The following is a 26,759-nucleotide window of genomic DNA, read 5'->3' as shown; positions in this document are numbered from 1 at the left end:
AAAAAAAAAAAAAAAAAAAAAGTAAAATAGTCAAACAAAACTAATGAACCGGAACATAGGTTGATTTTTGATTTGGGCATATGATTTAAAATTATGTTTTTATAGATATAGAAATAAAGTGAATCAGAAGAAGTACAAAAAAAACACAATCACTAAAAAAGCTATGATATGACACAAAAGTCACATCAAATATTGCATGTGATTAAGCTAATGACCAACAGGTGCCAGTGAACCACACGAATTAGATAAACAATTAATCACATATATTAGAAAAAGGGTTACGTTTAGAATAGGTTTTGATTCGACTAATTATAATATCAAAGGAATTTATATGAAAGCAAGTTGTGACAATTTTGTTTTTTCCTTTATAAAAAACCAAAGAAACAAAAGAAAGAAAGGCGGAGAGTCAATTCAAAGACCTTTTGTTTGATGAGAACTGAGAACGGGTGAGTCGAGGATTGGTGCCGTGGTGCTTGATGTCCTCCACTTTACTACGCTCTCTCCATCGAGGAGACGAGGACTAATTCGCTACGGTGCTTCGCAATAATGTTTCTGAACACGTGTCATAAACTTAATGGATGTTATAAACAACGTCATCCACTTATAAAGTGCCACACTGTTAAAAGGGACCCGCGAAGGACCACAGATCAAATAGCGACCGTTGATTGCCACGCCAGTCACAGATGTCGTTAGCTTCACTTTTGGCATTAAATAGTGTTTACTGTGTACTCGATACAGCGGATTTATCTGGAACACGTTATAATAATTTATCTGTTAATTAGCATGCGACGGATGAAAGTATGAGATTAATTAATTTTATACGACTACACTATATTTGTATATATGCATTCTGTAGTCTCGCTTAACTGCAACGGTCTTAGGGTTTGATGATCATTTAAGATGCCACCACATCTGTGATCTATCTTCCAACTATTTGAATTAAACTATTTTGTCGCCGTCAGTCAAGACTTGGGGGCAGCAACTAGGCCTGGGCACTAATAGCCGTTACCCGTATTCGACCCGTTATTCCGTTCGTATCCGTCCCAAAAAAAGGTATCCGCAACTTTAGGGTCGAGTGAAAGGTATTATAATTATATTATCCGTAAGTAAGGGACGAGTATAGGATATTAATTTAGTTTTCAATATCCGTCCCGTTACTTGTTCATTTACCTGTTTTGTTACCCGACTCGTAAATACCCGTTAATATTTTGTATTATTATTACTATATATTATTAGTTTATAGAATTAAAGTTAAAATCTAAGTTCAACTTAGCCCAATTAAATTAATATTATTATATTTATTTTTAAAGTTTGTAATTTTATAATTTTTGGAACTATATGTTGTATAAATTTATGAATTTTTCTTTTTTTGTATGTCGGAATATGAAATTATTATTGCGATTATTGACAAAAATTTTATCGGGTACTCGTTTTTCCGGATAATAATAAAGGTTGGGTATTTAAAAGGTCAATTATTTTTTATTTGGTATCTGTTATTTTAGGATCGAGTACGAGTAAATTTTTTTTATTACCCGTTAAGGTCGGGTCAAGTAAAGGGTATGAGAAAATTTAAGGATATCGTCCCGTGTCCAGCCCTAGCAGCAACCATGGAACCAAATTTAAAGAATTGTAAATTTTCAAAAGATGCCTCTGCGATCGGGAATAAAAGATGTGCCAAAGTAATGTGAAACAATAAATAAATAAATACTGTAAATATTTTTATTGGATGATAAATGACAATGACGCAAGAAAAAAGGTGGTGTTTGGGACTCTAATCACAAATGCTTTTCCTCTTTTTTCTTATGACATTCACCTAATCTTTTATAAAGTTCAAGTCATTGTCTCCTACCACGCAATACCTTTTTTATAATTTCTCCATCGTATAATTTAAGTTGACTTTTCTTTGTTAATCCCAATTTTCTCTTTGGATCATAAAACCAAATGTTATTATTTTACTATTTATGAACCAGATACAAGATTTTATCCCAAAAAAATAAAAAATAAATAGAGAAGATAAATGCAAGCAAAAAGTAGAGAGATGTGGACTCCTTTCATGTTGTTCCAAGACCTCAACCCACCAGTATAGACTGCTGTATAGTAAACCTAAAATAATTGAGAGACAAAGAGATCTAATATCGAATCTTCTAACTCCTAATAAGTGGTGAAAAAAGTGAATCAATTTTGATGGGATCATGGGAGAGAAACAAAAGAAGAAGAAGCAAACAAATGGCAGCAGGACTATTTTGCTCATGTCGGTAAAACTTAAAGTTATCATCCATTCAATTAATTTTGCTGGAAGAAATTAATTTTGATTTGGATTCAACATGCTAAACAAAATATATAAAAGGAAAAACGATATGTGTCCCCCCAGGAACTTTCATATAGCACCACATCCACCCAGTTTTTAAACTTCGATCTCTGTTCCCCCAATTAGTAAGTTTCAGTACAGTATCCCCCTAATTGTAAAGTTCGAAACTTCTGTCCACACATTATGCTAAAATCGTGGTTTATCATTGGTTTATTGTTCCGGAAAATACATTAACCGCGTGCCAACAAAATTAAACCGGATTAACCCAGAAATCGACCCAAATTGACCCGATTCAACCCGTTAAACAATACCCATTTATCCTAAAATCCCCAAAACATAAAAATCCCCAAATCGAAGAACCCTAGAAACGAAAAAATCTCAATTTCCATGGATTCGAATGAGCTGGAGACGAATGCGATAATTGTTCATGACGAGGCTACTGCTACTGCTACTGGGTCTGTTCCGCCAGAGGAAGGAGGAGAAGGTCCGATCCAAGACGATGAACCCGATGATGAAGATCCAAGAGAGCGAGACGCCTTTGACATCGAGAAAGCTGTATTGGAGTTTGTAGACGAACCATCGATTGTTCATGATGAGTATCCGGACAGTTCAAGTGATGAAGATGATGAAGCTCGTCGGGTGAGAAAGCGGAACAACATCAGAAAAGTCGATGGGACTTTGTACTATCACCAGACATTCTTCAACGCCATTGCATTTAAGGAAGCTGTACTCGGCCATGCTCTGAAGACTGGATGCAACATCGCACAGTACAGGTATGATAAAACCAAGATTGGATTTAGATGTGCTGGCGATGGATGTATTTGGCGCATATATTGTGCAATCACGAAGAAATGTAGGAGGTGGAGGGTGAATAAGTACATTGATAAGCATACATGTAATCCAAATGGAGATTGTGAGATGTTGAAGGTTCTTGTTATCTCTAGGTTGTTTCTAGATCAAATCAGAGAAGAACCTGAGTATTTCATGCCAATGAAGATAGAACAAACCATTAAAGCAAAATGGAAGATCACTGTATCTAGGCCTCAATGTCAAGCTGCAAGGAATAAAGCTTTGAGATGGATTGAGAAAGAGTATGATGAGCAGTTTGCAAGGCTCCAAGATTATGCGGCTGAGATACGAGAATCAAACCAAGATTCAACTGTTGAAGTTGTCACTGTGACTAACGATGCAGGAGAAGAGGTATTTAACAGTTTCTATGTCTGCTTTGATGTGCTCAAGAGAACATGGAAAGATTCTTGTAGGCCACTAATAGGTTTAGATGGAACCTTTATAAAAGGTAAAGTTAAAGGTCAGTTGCTGGTTGCTTTAGGTAGAGATTCAGATAATGCTATATACCCAATAGCATGGGGGTGTGTACAAGTAGAAAACATAGTAAATTGGTTGTGGTTTGTGAGGAAGATGAAGGCTGATTTGGGACTAATGGATGGTGATGGTTATATCATAATCTCTGATCGCCAAAAGGTAATAAACATTCTGATTTTGGGTTCATTGCTAATGTGTTGTATTTATTCAGTTATTAACCTCTTGCTTTTTTTTTCAGGGACTCATCCGAGCTGTTGAGTTAGAGCTACCAAAAGCTGAGCATAGAATGTGTGTCCGACACATTTATAGCAACTTGAAGAAAAGTCATGGGAAAGATAAAGAGATGAAGAAGTATGTCTGGGATATTGCATGGAGCTACAATGAGAAGGATTTTGAAGCAAACATGATCAAGCTTCAAAACTACAGTGAGATTGTCTGGCGTGATGTGGTAAAGTCGAAACCAAGAACTTGGTGCAGGGCGTTCTACAAGCAAGGGAACTTCTGTGAAGATGTTGAGAATAACTCAGTCGAGTCATTCAACAACTCCATTTTGAAAGCCAGGGACAAAGCATTTGTGCCAATGCTTGAGACCATAAGGAGACTTGCGATGGTCAGGATTGCCAAGAGATCTGCTGAATCTCATGATCACAATGGGAGATGCACGCCATATGTGTCTAAGTTCCTTGCCAAAGAAATTGAAAAAGCTTCTGAATGCCAGATAAGAAGGAGCACAAACGACAGTTACGAAGCTACACTTAGTGGAGTTTCTCATCGGGTAAGCTTGACTGAGAGGACTTGCACTTGTCAGAAATGGCAAATCTGTGGCATTCCTTGTGAGCATGCTTATGGAGTCATGATTGATAGGAAGTTTGAGGTTGAAGACTATGTGTGTTTCTGGTTTCGGACACCTATGTGGAGGAGGAACTACACAGAAGGCCTTGTTCCACAAAGAGGACCTGCTTATTGGCCATCTACCAACCTCCCTAATGTGCATAGACCACCATCACCACCGCAGCCTGGGAGGAAGAAAGGAAAGGAAAGTAAGAAGGACAAAAAGAGGAAGAAAGGACCAAATGAGTCTCCTTCGAAAAAATCATCTAAAAAGTTGAAAAGGATAATGCATTGTGGTATGTGTGGTGAAGCTGGTCACAATTCTAGGTTTCACTCGAAGAAGAAGTCTACTAAACAGGTTAGTAGGTGTAGTTTTCAACAAAATGTGTTAGATAGTATGTGAATCTGACCTTAATTTTGCTTCATCTTGTGTCTTAGACATTTGAACCACAGATTGCTCAAGGCACTCAAGGCACTCAAGTGGAACCATGGATGCATTTTTAGGATGTTTAACTCGGCTTATGTATTGGTTTTGAACCATGGATGCATTTTTAGGATGTTTAACTCGGCTTATGTATTGGTTTTGAACCATGGATGCATTTTTAGGATGTTTAACTCGGCTTATGTATTGGTTTTGAACCATGGATGCATTTTTAGGATGTTTAACTCGGCTTATGTATTGGTTTTGAACCATGGATGCATTTTTAGGATGTTTAACTCGGCTTATGTATTGGTTTTGAACCATGGATGCATTTTTAGGATGTTTAACTCGGCTTATGTATTGGTTTTGAACCATGGATGCATTTTTAGGATGTTTAACTCGGCTTATGTATTGGTTTTGAACCATGGATGCATTTTTAGGATGTTTAACTCGGCTTATGTATTGGTTTTGAACCATTTCTGCCAATGTCTCTGATTTTTTGGTTGTTATTGTTATTGTTATTTTGGTTTCTCATTAGACATAAAAGAGGACACAACAAGAACATAACACTACCAACAACAACACAATACATAACAAACCAAACAACTACAAGCCAATACATAACAAAACCAACAACTACAAGCCAATCAAACTATCACTTTACTCAAACCAATCATGATCATACAACCTACAATTACAACAATCATTATTTTCTTCAGACTTGATTTGGTTTCCAACAGTTCTTCTTCTACCCTCTCAAAAATCTCTTTCTCTAGCTTCATTTGCATCCTCTCAAAAACAATCTTTTGGTGATCTATAGTCTCTGTTGTAATCTGGGATACTGTTTGTTCAAGTACAGCCGTTCTGACAGCCAATCTCTCAATCTCATCCAACAATGCTTAGTCAACCCATTTGAAATTGTGGTTATCATCAATGAGCTACAAAGCACAGAGAATTAGAGTGAAAATTTTCAAAAACAATCCAAAATTCAAACACAATACCTTAAGTGATGCAGCATAACCACACCGATAGTAACGACGGTATGGATTGGCAGCGGACTTTGAAATCAACGCCACGATACTAGCTCCACACCAACATGTCTTCGGTACACCCACAACTCTTCTTCTCTGTTGGACATTGGCTGTTGCACTCGTAGCTCCAGATGAATTGCTCATATCCAAGCTCAGCTGTTGAAGATAGAAATCGAAAATATCGATGAAGAGAGCAAAACTAAAACTAGGGTTCTAAATTTTTTAATTTAGGGATTCTTCATACTGAGTATTTATTTCGGGTTGTGAATAACTCTAATCGGGTCACAATTCGGTTTATTGTATTCGGTTTTTGGTTTCGCATTGGTTTTATATCATCAACCGAGTAAACCAATGATAAACCACGATTTTAGCATAATGTGTGGACAGAAGTTTCGAACTTTACAATTAGGGGGATACTGGACTGAAACTTAGTAATTGGGGGGACAGAGATCGAAGTTTAAAAACTGGGTGGATGTGGTGCTATATGAAAGTTCTTGGGGGGACACAGATCGTTTTTCCTATATAAAACAAAAATTTAAAAAGTTTCAGAATAATTGAAGAGAGAATCAGAAATGTAGTAAAGTGGAAGGAAAGGGCTGAGAAAGAAAGATAGAGATTCTACGAGCACCACATAATATTCGTTAAAATTTCACCATCGTATCGTATTATTAAGAAACGAAAGAGAGAGAATAAAAACAATACAAAATAAAAAAAAAACCAGACAATATATTGGAGTGGTCCTACGAGCAAAGATACCACCAAAACAACGACTCCTGCATTTAGTCTGTACATATCCAAATTTTTAGATATCATTTGGACCAAACCAAATTAAAAAAAAAAAAAAACCAAATCATATTTTTATTATATACTCCCTCCGTTTCATAATATAGGATGTTTAGAGGATTATTTTTGTTTCATAATATAGGATGTTTCCAACTTTCTATGCAACTTTTAGATTAATTTTATATTTTCTATTGTGCAGTCTTGGGTATGATTGGTTAAATTTTTTAAAAGTAACTTTTTCTTAATATGTCTGTTTCTACTAAAACATCCTATATTTTGAAACGGAGGGAGTGTTTCTACTAAAACATCCTATATTTTGAAACGGAGGGAGTACTTTTTAGCTAAAGAGAGTAATGACAAAGTTTTTGACTAAACTTTTCTGATAAAAATCATTTCCAGAATTTTCACGCCTCGTTTTTTTTTTTTTTTTCTTTTTTATAAAAATATAATTCTGAATTTTTGTTTTTGTCTTTTTAATTTAAAGTTTCTGATATTTTTGTTGGTGGGAAGAGTTAAAAACTCAGTTAAGTTGAGTTGGGTTTGTTTGATTGGAAGAAAGGACTCTCCTTGGTTTGGTGAATTTTTGTTTTCTTACACTTTTGATTTTGACTTTTCTATTCCGGCGATGCCGACGCCGGTTATTACGGCGAGAGAATGCTTAACAGAGGAAGCTGCTCGTGCTTTAGACGACGCCGTTGCCGTAGCTCGTCGTAGAAGCCACGCTCAAACGACGTCGCTTCACGCTGTTTCCGCTCTTTTAGCTATGCCTTCGTCTATACTCCGTGAAGTCTGCGTCTCACGCGCCGCTAGAAACACTCCTTACTCCTCTAGTCTCCAATTCCGAGCTTTAGAGCTCTGCGTCGGCGTTTCTCTCGACAGGCTCCCGTCGTCGAAGTCCCCGGCGGCGACGGAAGAAGATCCTCCGGTTTCGAATTCCCTCATGGCGGCGATCAAACGCTCTCAGGCGAATCAGAGACGGCATCCAGAGTCTTATCACCTCCAGCAGATCCACAACGGCGGCGGAGGATGTCAGACGACGGTTTTGAAAGTTGAGTTGAAGTATTTCATACTGTCGATCCTCGACGATCCGATTGTGAACCGGGTTTTTGGTGAAGCCGGGTTTCGGAGCTCCGATATTAAGCTTGATGTGCTTCACCCTCCGGTTACGCAGTTCTCTTCTCGCTTCTCTCGTGGTCGTTGTCCTCCTCTCTTCCTATGTAATCTCCCCAACTCGGATCCGAATCGTGACCTCCCGTTTAGTGGGAGCGTCGATGAGAATTCTCGGAGGATCGGAGAAGTATTAGGTCGGAAAGATAAGAGGAACCCTCTCCTTGTTGGTAATTGTGCTAACGAAGCTCTCAAAACGTTCGTTGATTCGATTAATAGTGGGAAGTTAGGGTTTGTTCCTATGGAGATTAGTGGATTAAGTGTGATTAGTGTAGAGAAGGAGATTAGTGAAATTTTAGCTGATGGATTAAGAACTGACGAGGAGATTCGTGGGAAGATTGATGAGTTAGGAAGAATCGTGGAGCAGAGTAATGGTTCGAAAACGGGGATGGTGCTTAATCTGGGAGAGTTTAAGGTCTTTACTAGTGAAGGTAATGGTCTTGAGAAGTTGGTGTTGAAGCTCTCGGGTTTGTTGAAAGATCAAAGTAAGAAACTTTGGTTCATTGGATGTGTGTCGAGCAACGAGACTTACACGAAGCTTATTGATCGGTTTCCTAATATTGAGAAGGATTGGGACCTTCATGTTCTTCCAATCACAGCCTCTAAACCCTCGAGTCAAGGGGTTTATCCCAAATCAAGGTAATGCCTTTTGCTATTTCCATTTACATTATTAGACTGTTGAACTGAATGCTATTTATACCTCTTATATTTGGCTGAGACATCATCACTAAACTTGTGGGAATAGTTTATTGTTTGCGTCAACGTCGAAAACATATAAACTCAAATATTTTAACATACCACTATCATGGCACTTCCTTCTCAGCTTTTTGCTTCCCATTTTTCTGAAAGTAGACATTAATGTTCTGTCTTTGCAACTGATCAAGTTCCTAATTGGATGAATGTGTTGGTTACAGCTTGATGGGATCATTTGTTCCGTTTGGAGGGTTCTTCTCATCAACATCAGACTTCAGAGTACCGTTGAGTAGCACAGTTAATCAGACGTTCTCTAGATGTCACATCTGCAACGAGAAGTATTTGCAAGAAGTAGCTGCTGTTATCAAGGCTGGTTCAAGTCTCTCTCTGGCTGACCAATGTTCCGAGAAGTTGCCCTCATGGCTACGGGCAGCAGAGACCGAGTTAGACAAGGGAACAACGGGCAGCACTAAGGTGCGTTTTTTATCAACTTTTTCCTCATTTGCAGTCGCTTCTAATGGTGTTGATGTAATACATCTTGAGAGATTTCGGTTCTGATTCAGTGCAGGCTTTAGATGACGCTAACACGTCAGCTTCACAAACCGCAGCTTTGCAGAAGAAATGGGACAATATATGCCAAAGTATCCACCAAACTACGGCCTTTCCTAAACTCGGTTTTCAGTCTGTGAGTCCACAGTTCCCAGTTCAGACCGAGAAGAGCGTGCGAAACCCAACGGAGCCAAATGGTCCCATTATGCCCAGCAGAACCCCTTCAAGCTTTTTGGAGACGCCTAAACTGCTGAGTCCTCCAATCTCAAAGCCAAAACATATAGAAGATCCAACGACATTGGTGACTAACCGCACAGTGAGTTCGCCTTTGAGTTGTGTTACTACAGATTTAGGGTTGGGAGTAATCTATGCATCAAAAAGCCAGGAATCAAAAGCAGCGAGGGAGAAACCGCTACTGATGACCTTAAACTCTTCTTTAGAGCATACATATCAGAAAGATTTCAAGTCTCTCAGAGAATCACTCTCTCGTAAAGTTGCATGGCAGAACGAAGCTGTGAATGCCATAAGCCAAATCATCTGTGGATGCAAAACTGACTCCACGAGAAGTAACCAAGCAAACGGAATTTGGCTGGCTCTTCTTGGACCCGATAAAGTAGGGAAGAAGAAAGTAGCGATGGCTCTTTCTGAAGTCCTCTTTGGTGGTCAGGTCAATAGCATCTGTGTAGAATTTGGGTCAGAGCATTGTTCTCCTGATGACAAATTCAGAGGCAAAACAGTGGTAGATTACATAACCAGTGAGTTATCAAGGAAACCACACTCTGTTATTTTACTAGAAAACGTGGAAAAAGCTGAGTTCCCGGATCAGATGAGATTGTCTGAAGCTGTAAGTACTGGGAAACTCCGTGATTCGCATGGAAGAGTGATCAGTATGAAAAGTGCGATTGTTGTTGTGACGTCTGGGATTGCCAAGGATAATGCTACTGATCATGTTATTAAACCTGTGAAGATTTCTGAGGAACAAGTTCTCAGCGCAAGAAGCTGGAAACTGCAGATTAAGCTAGCAGAAGCTACTAAAATTGGGGTAAATAAGAGAAAACATGAGCTAGAAACAGAGCAACGTGCAGCGAAAGTGCAACGTTCATATCTGGATCTGAATCTTCCAGTGGATGAGACAGAAGTTGGCCTCGATCATGAGACAGAGGACAGGAACGCTTGGTTCGATAGCTTCATTGAACAAGTGGACGGAAAAGTGACGTTCAAACCGGTTGACTTCGATGGGTTAGCCAAGAACATTCAAGAGAAGATCAGTTCTCATTTTGAGCGGTGCTTTGGATCCGAAACACATCTAGAGCTTGATAAAGAAGTGATCATCCAGATTCTGGCGGCTTCTTGGTCATCAGTATCATCGGGTGAAGAAGAAAAGACAGTTGATCAGTGGATGCAAACCGTTCTTGCTCCGAGCTTTGCTGAAGCAAGACAGAAGTACGGTTCAAATCCAATGCTGGCCGTGAAGCTGGTTGCTACTTCTTCTAGCGGTTTAGATTCCGGAGTAGAGTTGCCGGCCAAGGTGGATGTGATGTGATTACACACGCATATATTATAAATGAGGTAATAAATAGTTATAATCCCCAAGATTGTTTTTGTCATGGAAATTTTATTTTTTTGGCTTGTGTAAATTACAATGTATATAATGGCTAAGACTAAGAGCTATCACGTACATAGGTTTGTGTAGGAGTACCAATTTGCCACAGCTCTTTTTGGCATTTTGAGTTTAGGATATATTTCTCCCAAATTTTTTTGTCCTATTCCCAACTTCCAAATTCAGATGTATTAAACCATCTTCTCCTGTAACCGATGTGCTTTTTTCGTTAAAATAGTAATTCATCATATCAGTCAAACCAGAAGATTTGATTCAAAGTCAAAGTCAAAGTCAAAACACTGCCTTAGTAAAACGCTGAATTGACTAACATTGCATAGAACGACACCGTTTGAGATGATTTCGGGATTAGAGGTGTTATATAAAGTGAACAACAGAGAGAGACAGAGCAAGTGCGTGGCGAATGAGAGGAGATTAGGATCACTGGATCAGATTCGGCTAATGTCACGACCAAAGACAAAAGTGGTGAGCCAGTTGATAGCGACATAGAAACGGTTTCTCCAGCTGACGACTCGAGTCAGATACGCAGACCTCCATATGAACCAGCTCACAAAGCCTGCCATTGATATTCCTTTTCCTTCCTGCTCAAGAAAACTCCCTCCTCCAAGTTAGCCATCTATTATGTAGGGATTTTTAAGTGAAAAGTGTGAATGAGAGCTTCTTTGTTACATACCTTACTCTCACGGAGATCAACGAGAGCTTTGTATCTTCCAATAGTAGCCATACTTCCCAAATGCTTGTACACAAATGGTTCTCCAAGTTCCATGTCTTTTGCACTCATGGCTCTTCCACCTCCAGCTTTTCCCATCACGTTCAACAGATTCGCCAAGTATTTGCCTTCTCTCTCAGCCACCTTCATTAGATCAGATATTTATACGTTAAGACTCAGCGTAGAAACAAAAGTAAATGGATTCTATTAAACCATTATAGAGACCTGTGCAAGAGCAGGAAGTGTTGATTTCCCTGTGCTCGCAAGGTAACCACTACAGTCACCAATCGCAAACACGTCTTGTGCAGAAGGTACACGCATCCACTCATCAATTCCAATCCTGCGGAAACAGAATGATCCAAGATCAGAAACTGTTCGAAAAAAAAAAACAGAACAACTTTAGTTGTGAGTTTTGGAATTAACTGACCTGCCACCTGGATCTTTTGGAAAACCAAGAGACCTCACAAATGAAGATGGACCAACACCAGTGGACCAGACTAAGAGTCCATAAGGAACTTCGGTGCCATCATCAAGAATTAGCTTCTGAGGCTTTACTTCTTTCACAATCCCACGCACAAGCTTCACTCCAGACTGAAGTCAATGATAGCAGATTTTTTCAACATCAAACTATCCAAAATTCTCTCAAACTAAAGTCAAATAAAGTTTTCACATTTGGATAAAGAGTTATATAAAACCTTGTTTAGCTGCTTGATTGCATAGTGCCTGAGTCGATCATCGAAAGAAGAAAGTATATCCCTTGCCTGGAAAGAAACAAAGGTCAAAATTTTCATATTTATGAGAATGATCATCATATATATATATGAATTACTTTGATAAGGCAAAAAAACCTCAATCAAAGTAACACGAATGTCGTCTTTGACATGAGCATATCTCTGGCGAACATCTTTCATGATGAAATCACTCAATTCACCACTAAACTCGACACCAGTCGGCCCACCTCCAACCACAACGCAATGCAACAGCCTCTTCTTCTCTCCTTGTGATATGCCTATTATTGCATATATGTAAATGATTATGAGTTCAGTTTTAATCAAAAGGTAAAAGAAAGTGGATGAAGAATATTGTGTTGTATATTATACCTGGAACTTCAGAGAGCATGAGGTTAAGAAGAAGCTTCCTACGAATCTCCTGAGCATGGTGAACCTCACGGAGGAAGATGGCGTTTTCTAAGACTCCATTAATTCCAAATGTGGATGCTTCTGCACCACAAGCTAGAATCAGTTTGTCATAAGCGATCTTGAACTTCCATGGCTTCAATGTGCTTGATCCCTCAGTTACCGTCTCACAGTGCACCTGTTTAAACCAAGAGGAGGATCCCCACAAAGTCAAAACCAAATGAATTGATGTGCCACTTCTACCTTTGCGTTTAGTGTATCATTTTTTCCAAATAAAAAACATTTTGTTAATTGAAAAAGTCAAGCAAAAATTGGAAGGAAATCTCAAATTGGCGTTTGCTTTTATGCTTTGAAAAATATTCCTAAAAAAACAAATATATGTTTGTCCATATAGAATGAAACGAAACCATGTCTACATAAATCTTCTTCTACATATCACAAACTGTAGGAAAAAAACCCAAAACATAAATAAAAATAGACACATGTATCTGTAAAGACTTTTCTTCAATTTCAAGAACTTCACGATTATTAAACCGTTTCCGAATTTTAGGAAAAAAAAAAAAAGACACAAGAATTAGCCATAAACCTAATTAAGTAGTAATCAAGATTAAAAATATGAAAGACCAAGAAAACGATTAAGTGAAAACCTCAGATTTACCTCATGATTATCAGCATCGAGTTTAGAGCAATTAGCGAGGAAGTAATAAGAACCGGGTTCTCTTGAAATCGCCGGTTGGATACGAGAGATTGGCTCAGCAACGGACCTAAACTCAAGCGTACCGACACAAGTAGAAGCCAAGAGAGGGGTGAAGACCATGTGGTTCCTAGGAGACACACAAACGACATCGTAAATACTCGTATCGATCCCTTTCATAAGACGACAACCCGCCCAACCCGACCCGAGAACCAGAACCCTCGGCTTCTCTCCTTCTCTAGTCGGAGCCAAACCGTCGTAACGTTGTGGCTCCAACTCCAACCCATTATTATTAGCTACATCCTCCTTTGCTTGAACCGTCTCGCTCACTTGTGGTTGCCTTCGCAGAGCGGTACAGAAACGGGAAGAGAGAGTGTAGGATTCAGGGTTTCTGAACACGTTTCCGACCGATGAAGTAGTCGGCGAGATTCTTACTAGGTTTTTGATCAAAAACATGATTTCTTTTACTTCTCTAATCGACAAAGCAACCTAAGTTGTTCTACAAGAGCCGCCTTTGGTTCTCCTCTCTGTATTCAGTATTAATTCACTGTATACGTATGAGAAAAACCTACGTGCCAGTTTTGGAAATGACAGATGGCACTCTGATTCTGAATCTTCTTTCTCCCCCAAAATAAATGGAAAATTTTCGTATTCGTAACAAAATAAATATTTTTTTTGGTAGCCACAGAAATATTTAAAACGTTTTAACAAAATAAATAAAGAATAATCTGTGCTTAGCACACGAAGACTGCTTCGATATTAATGAAGACCTTACACCGATGCCATGTGCTGTAGGCTGTAGCTGTTCGTTGGGTAAAAGGTACAAACAATTGGGAGTTTTTTATATAAAAGAAAATCTGAAAAAGTTATATGGTTGTTGAAAAATCTAAAAATATAAAACATGTGAATCACTAAAAATATAAATAAAAGAAGCGTCAGCAGAACTTGATGCGCAAGAAACGACAATAAAAAACATGTGATTCACTAACACTCTTGTGGGGCGCAAGAAAAGGACGTCAGATTCTTCGCTGTCTGTTATTATTATTATTGCCCAAGTGGTTAACGGATTCAAACAACACCGGCCCAATAGCCCGTTTATTTAGATCATTTATTCATTTGGGTTTTAATAAAGCCCACCCAGTACGTAAGAGTTAAGACAAATATCATTCTTTTACCATTTATTGAAACTGAGAGATCAACGTATACAAAAATGTATAATGGTCTGTTTATTAATTTTCAGTACATATTATTTAAGATGCCGAAATTATATTATTCACTATATGTAAAAAGATAACACACATATAAATATTTAATAATACAATAACATATATTATATATATCACAGAACATTTAATTTTTCTCTTTTTCTTAACAATACAAAAAAACATTTGTATTCATCCTCTCCGTCTCCGACCTCCTCCACGCCTTCCTGGTGGGTTGTGCCGTGCGTTGGCCGATGGTTTGTCATAGTCATTGGTGCTCACCATCAACGATCTACCTCTCTCCACCATCTTTTCATTTTCTGTTATATGCATGTAGGTTTAACATATATATTACGTACGTATATATAGATATACGAGCTTTAAAAAAGAATAGAGATGCATGTATAGCTAAAAAATTCCATAAACAAAAAAAACGAAAGATAGAAAACCTCCACACACATGTATCATGTACGGGCCAATCAGCCATTTGGCTAAATACGACTATACGAGATATATCTAAGCGGCTAAACCTACGATTACGATTGATCATAAATATCGAAGAGACTAAGCAATCCAACGATCGATTCTGAAAATTTGATGAATCTATATACAACTCTAATTTTTTACCCTCTTTATTGTATATGTCGATGGTATCATGATGAGCTCGATTGCTCTTACCTGAAAATGATGATAAGGTGATTCGAGCGGAAGAGACGATCGAAAGTGCAAAGAAGATGCACAAACACAGCCGAATTGTATAACAATAACCCATCCTCTCTTTTTCCTTTCCCTCTTTCTATCTCTCTCTCTCTCTTTCCTCTATTCAACTATATCTCTTGTGAGTTGTGACCCTCTCCTTTTATATACGCAAAATGATTTAAATTAACATTAGTTCCAAACTACTTTAACATAACATATTTTTCGGAGAGTGCTATATAACCGGAATATTCTAATTTATTTACATGCATGAAAGAAACTCTATAATATATCATGTTGAGATGACTAATACAAACTCAAGCAAATTATATAAGAAATTACGGAATCGATGTCCTAGCCTTAATTTTCTAGGGCACAAGACATTATTGCAAAACATTTTGCTCTGAAGGTTGGTATAGAAACCTGCAAAGACATGTCGTTTTGGAATATTCTGATATTAAGTCTTTACATTTTGTGTCCCTAACTAAATACATTGAATATCTGTCTTTTGATTGTTTCAACGCTTGTCCCTAAATAAAATCATCAACGTAAACTTTTTGTCTTAGAAATAAACGCTTTTCTTAATGGCCACCACAGTATCATTTTTCGTCTAAATTTTTGTTTGACTTATCTCTTTAAGCAACTCAATCTGATCATATAAAAAAAATTATAAATCAATTCAACTATAAAATCAAGATCGAAATGCAGAAATCTGTTTGAGATGTTCCAACAATAGCTGATACATACCACGTGGCATAGTCTAATTGGAGGTATGAGTTGACTATTGGAGACAAATTGTGGATTCCACACTGTTAAGCTAACAGTTTAACACATAAGCGAAGAAGCGAACATGAACATGCATGGGCCGTTGACTATTATCGTCACCGTCCGTTACACAAAGTCAACGTCTAAACTTTTGGACGAAAAAAGATTTTTGGGGAGAGTTTCCTCACTTTTTAAAAGGAATATTTCTGACGATCATGTGGGGTTTTATCTAATGGATGATATCCTCTTTTTGGGAGTTATTGCGTATTCTGTAAAGTTTTAAGTTGACATTATGTCATTAAATTCAAATATAGATTTTGTTGGATTCGACTCCAAAACCCCCCCAGAATCGGCAACAAAGTGCATTCTTCTATTATGTTAAGGTATCTCGTGATCAAGGAAAGCCAAGATTAACCAAGCAAAAAAAGAAGAAGATAGCACGTCGATCCGACTCAATAAGACACATGATCAGGAAACAAACCATAATCTTTTCTTTGAACACACAGTCTTAAATTTTGCTTCACCGGGTTAACACAGACAAGTTACAGACACTTTCTTCCTAGCATTAATGAAGAAGATGAAATAGATCGAGTGACCAAACAACAAACGATCATCGTTTTTTGAAACCATATTTCTTACGTTCGTAGAAGAGATCAGTTTTCGCACTGCCAAGATTGACAATCTTAGGACAACCATCTCTATCTTTCTCTTGTTGTGTACACTCTTTGCAGTAGTAAGCATCTGAGATTCCAACTCCTCCGCATATGACACACCTCCCCTGGAATGAACCATAGTTGCATTCATCGCAAATCCGAACCAGAGTACACGGACGGACATAGGAATCGCATATCACGCATTTGCCATCACATTTCTCGCACAATCTCCCAATGGCAATGCCAGGTTGTTTCCGGCACATGATCAAATCAGGATGATGCTTGGCCATGGCTGCTTAAACACGATCTTAGTCCTCTTATTAAGTTTTCGACCTGCAATAAGGTTTGGTTCCAAAGTAAGTTTTTTCTGTATTAGTAATAGCACCTATGCATCTCCTACAGCAAGAAAAGGTAATGATAATTCACTTTATGTATATTTCAAGTAATAGCCAGAGATACAATACAACCATGCTCTGTAACTGTAAGTAGTAACCTTTCATATCTATTTCCTAAGGTCATAATTCAACGCCAACTCGATCCACTACGAGACTTTAAGGTGTTTCCTACTAATTTGTTTCTCAGAGGAATTTCATCGAACACTTACTAGGCAGCAATCATGTTTCTACTAGTTGCAACGAAATGCAACGAAAGTAAAGTTTGAAGGCCAATTCTAGCTAACTAAATGCAACGAAAGTAAAGTTTTGAAATCCACAGCATAGTAAACGAAGCAAACAAGGAAGACAACAATCGGCTGAATCGAACACAAAATCCGAGCTAAGTTTTAGTCAGCTCACCACAAAGCAACAGAACGTACACATTGAGAAACCAGAGACGATCAAAATTAAAGGTCTTAGAGCTCAAAAACACACACAAAACAGAGCTGCGCAAAACAATATGGAACATATATACCGCAAAACCCTAAAAACGCAGAGAAACATGAACAGAGAATGAAATCTCATAAAATAGCTATCATGCATAAATCGAACTTGAAAACAAAAGATAAAAGGATCTAACCTTATCTCGAAGGAGAAGAAGAAGAAGAAGGTGGCACTAGCGATCCCCGATCTCCGAACGCCGATATGAACTAGAACTAGAAGAGACGGCTGCTGGAAAGAAATATAACAAACCGGGTCGGGTTTCTAAAATCATATATCCATATCCATGTCGGTCCGACTAATATGGGCTATCTCACTAAAAAGGCTTTCTTGTTGGGCTCTTTTTATTTTCTCTATTTCGGCCTTTTCTCACAATTAAAATAAAATTAACACTAGACCAAAACGATATTGCCTTCTTTGACTTTTGTTTATGATCTTCCCAAAAACTAATCAAAGATATATTTCTGGAAGAGTAGTAACTAACAAATTGGGCGTTGACTCAAAAACAAAAGCGGAAAAATGGACTGTGCCGGTGGATCCATGATTTGAAAAGTCAAAGACAAGTAGATGAGAGAGTGGTAACGTTTGACCTGGAAGGCTGGAAGAAGCAAACAACAACGGCCACAAAGACTTGAGACTTGTCTTTGTATAATTGTATTTGTATATATAGTTATGACTCTTTCTCCTTCGTTGACACTAAACAGAAAACACAAAAGACGACTCATAGACAGACACAATCAAACTTACCTAAAAAAGTTTTATTTACAAACGATGTCGCTTGCAGTTGCCGTTTGCAACTCTCCGGTGTTCTCTCCGTCATCGTCACTTTTCTGCAACAAACCACCGGCGCATGAAACCCTAACTCTATCTCTATCCCATCTCAATCCTCCAGCTTCTTCTCCTTCTCTTTCCTCTGCGCCTCCCACATCTCCGTTCTGCCTCCGTCTCCTCAAACCGCCAGCTAAATTAGGGTTTGGAACGGACTCTGTTCCCGGAGGCGTTCTGAAGAGGAAACGCCCGATGAGGCTTGATATACCGGTTGGTACTGCAGCTGCGGAGGCGTCGGTGACTACAGAGACGCCGAGGGAGGAGAGCAGAGAGGTGGAGAGGGAAGGTGATGAGTACTCTGTTTACTGCAAGAGAGGAAGAAGAGAAGCTATGGAGGATCGTTTCTCTGCCATCACCAATCATCGAGGTGATCCCAAACAGGTAACACTTCAATTTTCTTATTTAGTTTCGAGTTTCTTTACTCATTATGTGATTTGAAGAGTAATAGTACGTATAACTTAAGGTTTCATTATGGTGTGTGAGCCAGTGATGAGCTTTGTAAAGTTTGGTTATAAAATTGTACTGAGTAGTTCTTGAATAGGTATATCATATTACTTACAAAATCACTAATAAAATTCTAAATGCAGGCAATATTCGGAGTCTATGATGGCCACGGAGGATCAAAAGCGGCTGAGTTTGCGGCCAACAACTTGTGTAGTAACATTTTAGATGAGATTGTTGGTGGGATGAACGATTCAGAGATTAAAGAAGCTGTAAGACGCGGTTATCTAGAGACTGATTCTGAGTTTCTAAGGGAGAAAGATGCTAAGGGCGGCTCTTGCTGTGTCACGGCTCTGATCAACGATGGGAATCTCGTGGTGTCCAATGCCGGGGACTGTCGTGCTGTTTTGAGCGTTGGAGGACACGCTGAGGCTATGACTTCTGATCATCGCCCTTCGAGAGAAGAAGAACGTAACAGAATTGAGAGCTCGGTAAGAATTCTTACCTTTATATAAAAGCCCTTACTGTTCAATTTATCTGAATTACATGTTTCTGATTACGATAATGCTGCAGGGGGGTTATGTGGATACATTCAAAAGTGTTTGGAGAATCCAAGGATCTTTAGCAGTATCTAGAGGAATAGGAGATGCTCATCTCAAACAATGGATAATATCTGAACCAGAGACAAAGGTTCTACGGATCAATCCCCAACACGAGTTCTTGATCTTAGCATCAGACGGTCTGTGGGACAAGGTTAGTAATCAGGAGGCAGTAGATATAGCTAGACCATTTTGCATAGGAACCGATCAGAAACAGAAGCCATTGTTAGCTTGTAAGAAGCTAGTTGACCTCTCCGTATCACGAGGCTCCTTGGACGATATCAGTGTGATGTTGATTCCGTTGTCCCGCTTCCTCTGACCATTAATTGGAGAAATGTAGGGATAAGAAAACAATTCAGGTTTCGGACGTTAGAGTTTGGAGTCCTTCTTACATTCTTCAATTAACTTCAATTAGTTAATTTAAGTTGTTAAGATACCTTGTGGATATCATCTTAGATGATCTCTTATCACATATTCTTGATACTTTTTGACAAAAGTGAGCTTCTTATATGATAAATAAAATTCATAAACTTTACTGTATTTTTTCTTCAATTTATTGTCGTCTTAGTTCAAAACTATAAAAGTAAAAACAGAGTAATAAGAAAAGAGAAACACAAAGAAATAAGGCTTGGTAAACTTTTGCATGCTCAAAGTACTTTGATTGTGGATGCAAGCCTGTCATCACTTACGATGGAGGGATTGAAAATCCACATCCCTAGTAGTAGTTACCCTCTTGCAATAGCATGAGGCGGCGCAATGGAGTTTAGACTTATCCAACTATTACATTTAATTTTCTCGTATCAACGTATTGTTTAAAATTTATGTTTAGCCACAAATGATTACAAAACTAATATACACGTAACGTTTTTACGCAGACGCATATACTTTAGTGTATATATTTAGGCAAACTAGTAGTATATCTTAAGGATAGCTATTATACCTTAATCCTATATATAAAAAACTGAAAAGTCAGAAAGTTTTGTACGGTATTAAAAGTACATGTTGCAATGTCATTATCTTGAGTTGTTTTCCAAGTGGATTCTCCTATACATCTAAGTTGGAAAGATATGGTATGGGTCCTAAAATCTCCAAATAATATCTTATTTTTTTGGACATTTCTAGCAATTTATTCATAAACACACAGACGGTTAAAATAGTTTGCCCTAAGAAGATATGGAACAAGTGGTGGACCGTCCAAATAGCACTTCACGTTCGCGGAAGGTCAAAGCTTTCCCAGAGAAACAACAAACAAAGTAAAATATACATTTAGTTGCGGCGGAGTCAAATAATAAACGTTTTTTTTTTCTATTGGAATAATAAAGTTTTTTTTTTGTGTTTTGGAATAATTCAAAGATCAGGTTGACTACAGTATATGGTCATTAATTAGCAATTTAAACTTTAATTAATACTGGTTTGTCAAATCGTTAGCAAAATTTCACAAAACTTCATACTGTATTTGATACTAGTATATGCTATGGAGACTTTGGTCTTCTTTAAAATGAATATTTCTACCAACAAACCCTATTAATTAGTTTTCTAGTGATAATTTCCCTAGGTAAATGCAATTACAGTGATCCAGCGGTTAACCATCCCAAGATTCCCAACCAACCATCTCTTCAATTAATAAAGTTAACAACCCTATCTTCATTTTCTACCTTCAATCTCCAACTCGATCTCCGTGATATCTTTGGATAACGTTTTTGAGTAAATTCTTGTTGTGAGCTTCATGATACCAACAAACCAAAAAATACAAATATACTAATAGTTTCACTATGCGTGGAGGCTGATCAAGCACGTCAATTCCCAATATGTGTGTTCAGACAACTCGTTAATATGTCAAAGAACGTGAACCAACGGTTTCATGCCACGTAAATCTCCAGATGGACCCCCATTTAAAAACCAAACCCCTTTCGGCAACCTCTTCCCTCATCTCTAACGCTGATCCCCTTTGGACAACTCCGAATATTTATTCGGATATCCACTACTTCACGTAGGGATATATTCTGTTACGGTGCACCCTCGCCTTCTTTATGCTACGAATATATAAATTTAATTATTGTTTCCTAGCTAAGTATGATTGGCTAAGACATGGTTTTGGATTCATGAATCTTGTTTGCTAATGATTTGTACGTCGACTACCGTATATTCCATGTCTGATCATGTCAGGGTCAACCAAATTAGCACACACCAAAAAAAAAAAATGTCAACATAGATCAAGGGTTCCAAATCTATCGGCACGTTTTCTTCATTTGTCTTACCCACGATCAGTAGGGATGATCCGATCACTAGTCTAACTTAGTAAAGAGAGCATTTTTTAAATGTTGTGGTTATAAAAACGAAAACGATTGCGTGAAGCGAGGAGGGAGTGATTTTTATCCTTTGTGAGTAAAATATTAACGGACAAGACCAAACCGCAACTTAAGTTTAGTTGGATAAGGATTAAGCAGAAAGGGTAAGTGCATTGTTTCTTACAAACATCCCGAGAACTTCTCCAAGTGTCATTACTCATTAGTGGCATACAACAATTTTTCTAATTAATAAAATGATCTTCTCTGATTTTTTTTGTTCTGTTTTTTTGAAAACAACTAATCATTCCACTCCACCAAAGTAAAATAAATTTGCATGGAATTACAAGTATGTAATTCAATACATAAATATATATATATATTGTTAAATCGTAAAAATCCATAACCGACCATCGAACATGGTAGAATTTGTTCAAAAATCTAGTGATAGACTCGAAAGTTTGTGTTGTACATGACATAGCCACGTGGGAAATTTTCTAAAAGATGAGACTTTACAAATCGAAAAGACAAGTGTACAAGATTTGTCCATGTCAGACACAAAATAAAATTGCAACTTTATTTCACGTTCACATTTCCTGTTTTACAGCTTCCTAAAAACACATATAAATAGCTTCTTGTTGTGTTGCATAAGTACGACATATGAACGTTGGCACACATATGGAGAAACAGAGCAACACTTCTTCTTCTTTAATGTCATCTTCAACTTCTCAATCTTCTTCTTGGGTTCGTGGTACTTGTATCGGACGAGGTTGTTTCGGTTCAGTTAGCACGGCGATCAGCAAAACTAACGGTGAAATTTTCGCCGTGAAGTCCGTGGATCTCGCCACGTGCCTTCCCACTCAATCAGAGTCTCTCGAGAACGAAATCTCCGTCCTCCGCTCGCTCAAGCCTCACCCGAACATCGTGAGGCTACTCGGCGACGGGCACTCAAAAGAAGGAACGGCGTCGTTTCGTAATCTCTACTTAGAGTATCTCCCAGAAGGTGACGTGGCTAATTACGCAGCCGGAGGGATCAAAGACGAGACTCTGCTCCAGCGTTACACGGCGTGTCTTGTCTCTGCTCTCCGCCACGTCCACTCGCAAGGATTTGTTCACTGCGACGTCAAGGCGAGGAACGTCCTCGTCAGCCGGAGCTCCGTGATCAAGCTGGCGGATTTCGGGTCAGCGATCAGAATAAAAAAACCGACGGCTCAGATCACGCCACGTGGAAGTCCGCTTTGGATGGCTCCGGAGGTGATCAGACGAGAGTGCCAAGGTCCGGAGAGCGACGTCTGGTCTCTCGGCTGCACGATCATCGAGATGTTCACCGGGAAACCCGCTTGGGAAGACCACGGGATTGACTCGCTGAGTCGAATCGGATTCTCCGGCGAGTTACCCGTTTTTCCCGCGACGCTGACGGAGATGGGTCGTGACTTCTTAGACAAGTGTCTGAAGCGAGACCCGAATCAGAGGTGGAGTTGCGATCAGCTTCTGCAGCATCCTTACCTGTTTCAGTGTCACAACTCGTCACCCACTGAGTCATCTCCGCGTTGCGTTCTTGACTGGGGCAACTCGGGGTTTGACTTAGAAGAAGAGGAGGAAGTAGGGAGGAGCGAGTGGAGATCAGAATACAAAGACGCGGCGATGGCAAGGGTTTGTAATTTGGCGACGACCGGAGGGGCAGTTTGGGAATCGGATGGTTGGGTGGAAGTTAGAAGCCACGCTTCGGTAATGGAAGGGACAACGATGGAATATTCGGGATCTGCAAGGGTAGAATCGGAATACAACTCATCATCGTACGGATACGATGACGTGGCTGATGACTCTACGATAATTGACGTTTTTGTGTCGCCGTATACACCGCCGGGAAACCGGGGCTCGGCGACGGCGCTGCCATATGGATTAGTGATTGTTTTAATCTACTTAATGGAGAGATTATGGCTTATTCTACATGTGTCTCTAGTCAAATTCAACTCATTATTTATTACTATTGTTATCAATATCATCGTGATAATATATAGTAACAAGAAACTCGAAATGTTGTCTTTTAATCTGCCTGAAGTTTTGTTTGTTTCGGATCCGACAAAACTATCTTTTTACGCGGTGAGATGAGATTGAGTGTCCTACTTCGGAACCTTTGCCTCATATTTGATAGCTCACGTATATATACAGCCAACACGCTTCGGCTTCAAGTAAGTACGGAGACTCATTCTAAGTGCTCGGCTTTTGGCCGGAGCACTTAAAGATGGTTGTCTCGATAAGCACTCAAGCATATTTTTTTTATTTATCCGATAAGATGAAACATGCCATAAGAACATGTTTCATTATATGTGCAGATAGATTTATAGGAGTGATTAGGGAAAGCTTATCTTAAAGCATGATTAAGATAGCCGCATGCAACAACCATTCTCAATGCAACAAATCATATAGTTTTAAAATTACACAAAATAAGTCCCAAATCTTTAAAAAGCATTCAACAAAAACACCAAAAGCATTACTAGAAAGTTGCAACCATAAAGTCTTCTACTTCACAAATAGAAGGTTACTTATTAATTCAAATGACCAACGACTAGATCCAAATAAAGATTTATTAGAACTTAGAAGCATAATTCAATGCTAAGCTCTTCGTTACCTTTGGGAAGTTCCATTAGTTTGGCCACAGCGGCTTCTGTCTCTTCGCTTGGAGGAATCAACGATGGCTTGATCATCATTTTCCTCGTCACGGTCCCTTGCGTCACAAAACGCGAAGCCAATTCAAACTGTTTTTCATCGCAACCATTGAAATTAAACACCCACAAAACATCTACGCGAAAATGAGCGTTGGGAAATATTTGTCCATCTTCCCACTTTTTCTTCTCTCCTCCACTAATAGAAGATTCACCTTCTAATTTCTTAGGAATGTTGGTATCCTATATATACAAGAACATAAACCATGTATCATGTTTTCTATATAGATAAACCAATCAAACGAAAGTAATGAAAATAATTTTTAATCAAATCTATATCTAACTGAAAATGAAGCATAAAATGAACATACCGTAAACGATATCTCGAGCTTCCTCATTATCCCGTTCCATGCAACTAACACCTCTCTCAACATTTGAACTTCCCTTGGATTCATTAAATCCACGATCACCGCCAAAGTTTGAAACCGCGCCAAATAGTCAGTATCTCTACTCACCACGAAGTTATGCTCGATGCTTTCTTTCTCCTTCGATTCATATAAACAAATCAAGCATGTCAAACAATATATTTATACCAAATAGATAGTTAAATGCATTTCCTTGTGGTTTGTACGTACCTGAGCATTACACGATATGTTGTAGCTGATATGAGGTGTCCTTACTTTTGCAGCCCAATAGCTTTCATTAATTTGAAGTACTCTAGGGGCTGCAAGGAGGAAGTTATCTTTCGTAACAAAAGTAAAGCGAATGGAGAAGATATCCAGAAGAGGTGCAGACACTTCAATGCTCTCTATATGAGAGCAAGACACGTGCAAGAGCTTTAAATTGTTGTTATGAATCTTCAAACAACCAAGATGGCTGTACGTCGTGATTTCAAGTACCAACACCTTGAGGGAGAGGCACGCAGCAATGATTGTGTTGAACACACCAACCTCAGCACAAATTCTACCAAGTTCGAGAATCATGAGATTGTCGCACTTGTTAAAGGGATTTGCAGTTTCAAAGTCGTAGCGATATAAGCTGAGTGAGGTGAGGGCTGGATGGGAGAATGTGTTTGGGAGCAAGTGGAGCATGCTGCATCTCCTATTGTGACCAAGATGGTTTAGCAGTGAGAGACTTTTGGTGCCTTTCACATGAATCAGAGTTCGAATCCAAGCTTCGAGAGCACCGTCTTTTGATTGGTATGAAAAATGGTTGATTCTGCAGTACTCTAGACGACCTTTGTGATTGTTTATAACCTTCAAAAGAAATACAATTAAGATTTGTGATTAAAATAGAACTATGCACAAATACAGTATATATATAACATTACATCATCAATAGGAGCCAGATCTTAAAATACTGCATGTATTTTATGACTATCTAACAACTATGTAAGATAAGGCAAGAGATTAGGTTTTCCTAGATTCTCGTATTATCATAATAATGTATTCACAATTTATACTCATCTTCAAATATTCATATAACATGATTTTTTAAAGAATAACTTTTTTTTGGCGAAATATTGTTAGTTATAGTATAATTTCGAGCGAAAAAATCATAATTTTAAAAACTTTAAATGAGAAAATATTTGGAAAAATGGAAGATATAAAACCTTTGTGATAAGGTCAGCAATGTGAACCGAACGATCGGCCAAGGATCCCATTTGGGCGTTGAAAGTTTTTCGCATATCAAAGATAAGAGACGGCAAATGTTTCCAAACATCCTTCCAACGTGTAGACAACTCACTTGTCCGGACAGCTTCTTCAGTGGGTATTTTCTTTAGAATTATGAGCAACACTTCGTCCGGAAGCATGCTGAGCCGATCAGCGTTAAGAAGGTTCTTTTTGCCTCTTGCATCTGACGATACTCTTGATGATGATGCAGCCATGGAGTGGTTTTAGGAGATAGACGTGAAGAGACGAGAATGAATCCCAATGGTAAGATATGCGAGAGAAGAGGAGGGTGTGTGATGTATGTGTGTGGGGGAAGAGAGGTTAAAATGAAGAGGTACGAAAGGATAAAGACAAAGAAGATAGATGGACGATCTTGTCCTTACAAAATATTATAACCTAACTTTAAGTTGTTCTCTATGATTTGTTATTTCAAATTCCCATCGACGGTCCATAAAATAGGAAAAAATCTAAAATACATTTGACTTTGCTGTATATTTGTCACAATTTGAAAAAAAACGTACATATAATAGAAGGCAATATATCTTTTTAGGGTCCACTATTAAGGTCTCATATTTGAATTGTTTAGTCTTTACTTTAGTGTTCTGCAGCGATTTTAGTCAAAGTATGTTTGTATTATTTGTGGTAAACATCCAATATAAAATATTCTTATATAAACATTCAAATTTTGATTCGAAATTTTGAAAAGATATCCTCTTTTCCAATTAATTTACAGAAATTTATCTTTCTTTTCAAATAGAAATAAAGTTTTTTTATCCTTGTGTAATATTCAGATTAATTTTTAATAAGTGTACA

The 26,759-nt window shown here is 38.3% G+C and overlaps 7 protein-coding genes and 1 pseudogene across 8 annotated transcripts; 4 read left to right on the top strand and 4 right to left on the bottom strand.

Annotated features, from left to right (window-relative positions):
• LOC104759105 lies at positions 2,696-4,966 on the top strand. The gene is made up of 3 exons (XM_010482074.1): positions 2,696-3,790; positions 3,870-4,820; positions 4,901-4,966. Exons 1-3 carry the CDS (start codon positions 2,696-2,698, stop codon positions 4,964-4,966), a joined length of 2,112 nt encoding a protein of 703 aa, XP_010480376.1.
• On the top strand, positions 7,132-10,872 carry LOC104754886 (protein SMAX1-LIKE 6-like). The gene is made up of 3 exons (XM_010477170.2): positions 7,132-8,503; positions 8,779-9,031; positions 9,126-10,872. Exons 1-3 carry the CDS (start codon positions 7,323-7,325, stop codon positions 10,647-10,649), a joined length of 2,958 nt encoding a protein of 985 aa, XP_010475472.1. The 5' UTR covers positions 7,132-7,322; the 3' UTR covers positions 10,650-10,872.
• On the bottom strand, positions 10,787-13,719 carry LOC104754885 (internal alternative NAD(P)H-ubiquinone oxidoreductase A1, mitochondrial-like). 2 transcript variants are annotated; one of them, XR_762165.2, is made up of 9 exons: positions 13,228-13,719; positions 12,534-12,747; positions 12,282-12,442; positions 12,129-12,194; positions 11,861-12,024; positions 11,659-11,773; positions 11,398-11,577; positions 11,036-11,305; positions 10,787-10,912 (listed from the first exon to the last, which is right to left on the bottom strand). XR_762165.2 is itself a non-coding variant. In XM_010477169.2 (8 exons), the coding sequence occupies exons 1-8, from the start codon at positions 13,717-13,719 to the stop codon at positions 11,153-11,155; spliced, it is 1,545 nt and encodes a 514-aa protein (XP_010475471.1). In that variant the 3' UTR covers positions 11,007-11,152. The 2 variants fall into 2 exon arrangements, 1 of the variants encoding a protein (XP_010475471.1); XM_010477169.2 differs by lacking the exon at positions 10,787-10,912 and having other exon boundaries at positions 11,007-11,305.
• Positions 14,510-15,371, bottom strand: LOC104754884 (protein PSY3-like). The gene is made up of 2 exons (XM_019239341.1): positions 15,144-15,371; positions 14,510-14,785 (listed from the first exon to the last, which is right to left on the bottom strand). Exons 1-2 carry the CDS (start codon positions 15,235-15,237, stop codon positions 14,658-14,660), a joined length of 222 nt encoding a protein of 73 aa, XP_019094886.1. The 5' UTR covers positions 15,238-15,371; the 3' UTR covers positions 14,510-14,657.
• Positions 16,395-16,911, bottom strand: LOC104754883 (PHD finger-like domain-containing protein 5B). The gene has a single exon (XM_019239299.1). It carries the CDS (start codon positions 16,867-16,869, stop codon positions 16,537-16,539), a length of 333 nt encoding a protein of 110 aa, XP_019094844.1. The 5' UTR covers positions 16,870-16,911; the 3' UTR covers positions 16,395-16,536.
• On the top strand, positions 18,165-19,871 carry LOC104754882 (probable protein phosphatase 2C 2). Its single transcript, XM_010477167.1, has 3 exons — positions 18,165-18,663; positions 18,870-19,214; positions 19,297-19,871. The coding sequence occupies exons 1-3, from the start codon at positions 18,226-18,228 to the stop codon at positions 19,639-19,641; spliced, it is 1,128 nt and encodes a 375-aa protein (XP_010475469.1). The 5' UTR covers positions 18,165-18,225; the 3' UTR covers positions 19,642-19,871.
• Positions 22,166-23,658, top strand: LOC104759104 (annotated as a pseudogene).
• On the bottom strand, positions 24,070-26,161 carry LOC104754881 (putative F-box protein At1g67390). Its single transcript, XM_010477166.2, has 4 exons — positions 25,886-26,161; positions 24,909-25,529; positions 24,645-24,818; positions 24,070-24,516 (listed from the first exon to the last, which is right to left on the bottom strand). The coding sequence occupies exons 1-4, from the start codon at positions 26,159-26,161 to the stop codon at positions 24,205-24,207; spliced, it is 1,383 nt and encodes a 460-aa protein (XP_010475468.2). The 3' UTR covers positions 24,070-24,204.

Source organism: Camelina sativa, chromosome 17 (assembly GCF_000633955.1).
Source record: "Camelina sativa cultivar DH55 chromosome 17, Cs, whole genome shotgun sequence".
Classification (NCBI taxonomy): domain Eukaryota; kingdom Viridiplantae; phylum Streptophyta; class Magnoliopsida; order Brassicales; family Brassicaceae; genus Camelina; species Camelina sativa.
Note: the sequence above shows the minus strand (reverse complement) of the source record. Positions and strands in the feature narration are given on the sequence as shown.

Excerpts from the sequence above, each read along its gene's own strand:
- LOC104759105 (XM_010482074.1), top strand. The coding sequence starts at position 2,696 with ATGGATTCGAATGAGCTGGAGACGAATGCGATAATTGTTCATGACGAG. Across the intron at positions 3,791-3,869 it reads TAATCTCTGATCGCCAAAAG|GGACTCATCCGAGCTGTTGA; the intron begins GTAATAAACATT and ends TTTTTTTTTCAG. Across the intron at positions 4,821-4,900 it reads AGAAGAAGTCTACTAAACAG|ACATTTGAACCACAGATTGC; the intron begins GTTAGTAGGTGT and ends CTTGTGTCTTAG.
- LOC104754886 (XM_010477170.2), top strand. The coding sequence starts at position 7,323 with ATGCCGACGCCGGTTATTACGGCGAGAGAATGCTTAACAGAGGAAGCT. Across the intron at positions 8,504-8,778 it reads GGGGTTTATCCCAAATCAAG|CTTGATGGGATCATTTGTTC; the intron begins GTAATGCCTTTT and ends TGTTGGTTACAG. Across the intron at positions 9,032-9,125 it reads GAACAACGGGCAGCACTAAG|GCTTTAGATGACGCTAACAC; the intron begins GTGCGTTTTTTA and ends GATTCAGTGCAG.
- LOC104754885 (XM_010477169.2), bottom strand. The coding sequence starts at position 13,719 with ATGTTTTTGATCAAAAACCTAGTAAGAATCTCGCCGACTACTTCATCG. Across the intron at positions 11,774-11,860 it reads CCAAAAGATCCAGGTGGCAG|GATTGGAATTGATGAGTGGA; the intron begins GTCAGTTAATTC and ends CTGTTTCCGCAG. Across the intron at positions 11,306-11,397 it reads TTGATCTCCGTGAGAGTAAG|GAAGGAAAAGGAATATCAAT; the intron begins GTATGTAACAAA and ends TTTCTTGAGCAG.
- LOC104754884 (XM_019239341.1), bottom strand. The coding sequence starts at position 15,237 with ATGGGTTATTGTTATACAATTCGGCTGTGTTTGTGCATCTTCTTTGCA. Across the intron at positions 14,786-15,143 it reads CACCTTATCATCATTTTCAG|AAAATGAAAAGATGGTGGAG; the intron begins GTAAGAGCAATC and ends TGCATATAACAG.
- LOC104754883 (XM_019239299.1), bottom strand. The coding sequence starts at position 16,869 with ATGGCCAAGCATCATCCTGATTTGATCATGTGCCGGAAACAACCTGGC.
- LOC104754882 (XM_010477167.1), top strand. The coding sequence starts at position 18,226 with ATGTCGCTTGCAGTTGCCGTTTGCAACTCTCCGGTGTTCTCTCCGTCA. Across the intron at positions 18,664-18,869 it reads ATCGAGGTGATCCCAAACAG|GCAATATTCGGAGTCTATGA; the intron begins GTAACACTTCAA and ends TTCTAAATGCAG. Across the intron at positions 19,215-19,296 it reads GTAACAGAATTGAGAGCTCG|GGGGGTTATGTGGATACATT; the intron begins GTAAGAATTCTT and ends ATAATGCTGCAG.
- LOC104754881 (XM_010477166.2), bottom strand. The coding sequence starts at position 26,161 with ATGGCTGCATCATCATCAAGAGTATCGTCAGATGCAAGAGGCAAAAAG. Across the intron at positions 24,819-24,908 it reads ACATATCGTGTAATGCTCAG|GAGAAAGAAAGCATCGAGCA; the intron begins GTACGTACAAAC and ends TATGAATCGAAG. Across the intron at positions 24,517-24,644 it reads AGCTCGAGATATCGTTTACG|GATACCAACATTCCTAAGAA; the intron begins GTATGTTCATTT and ends TTGTATATATAG.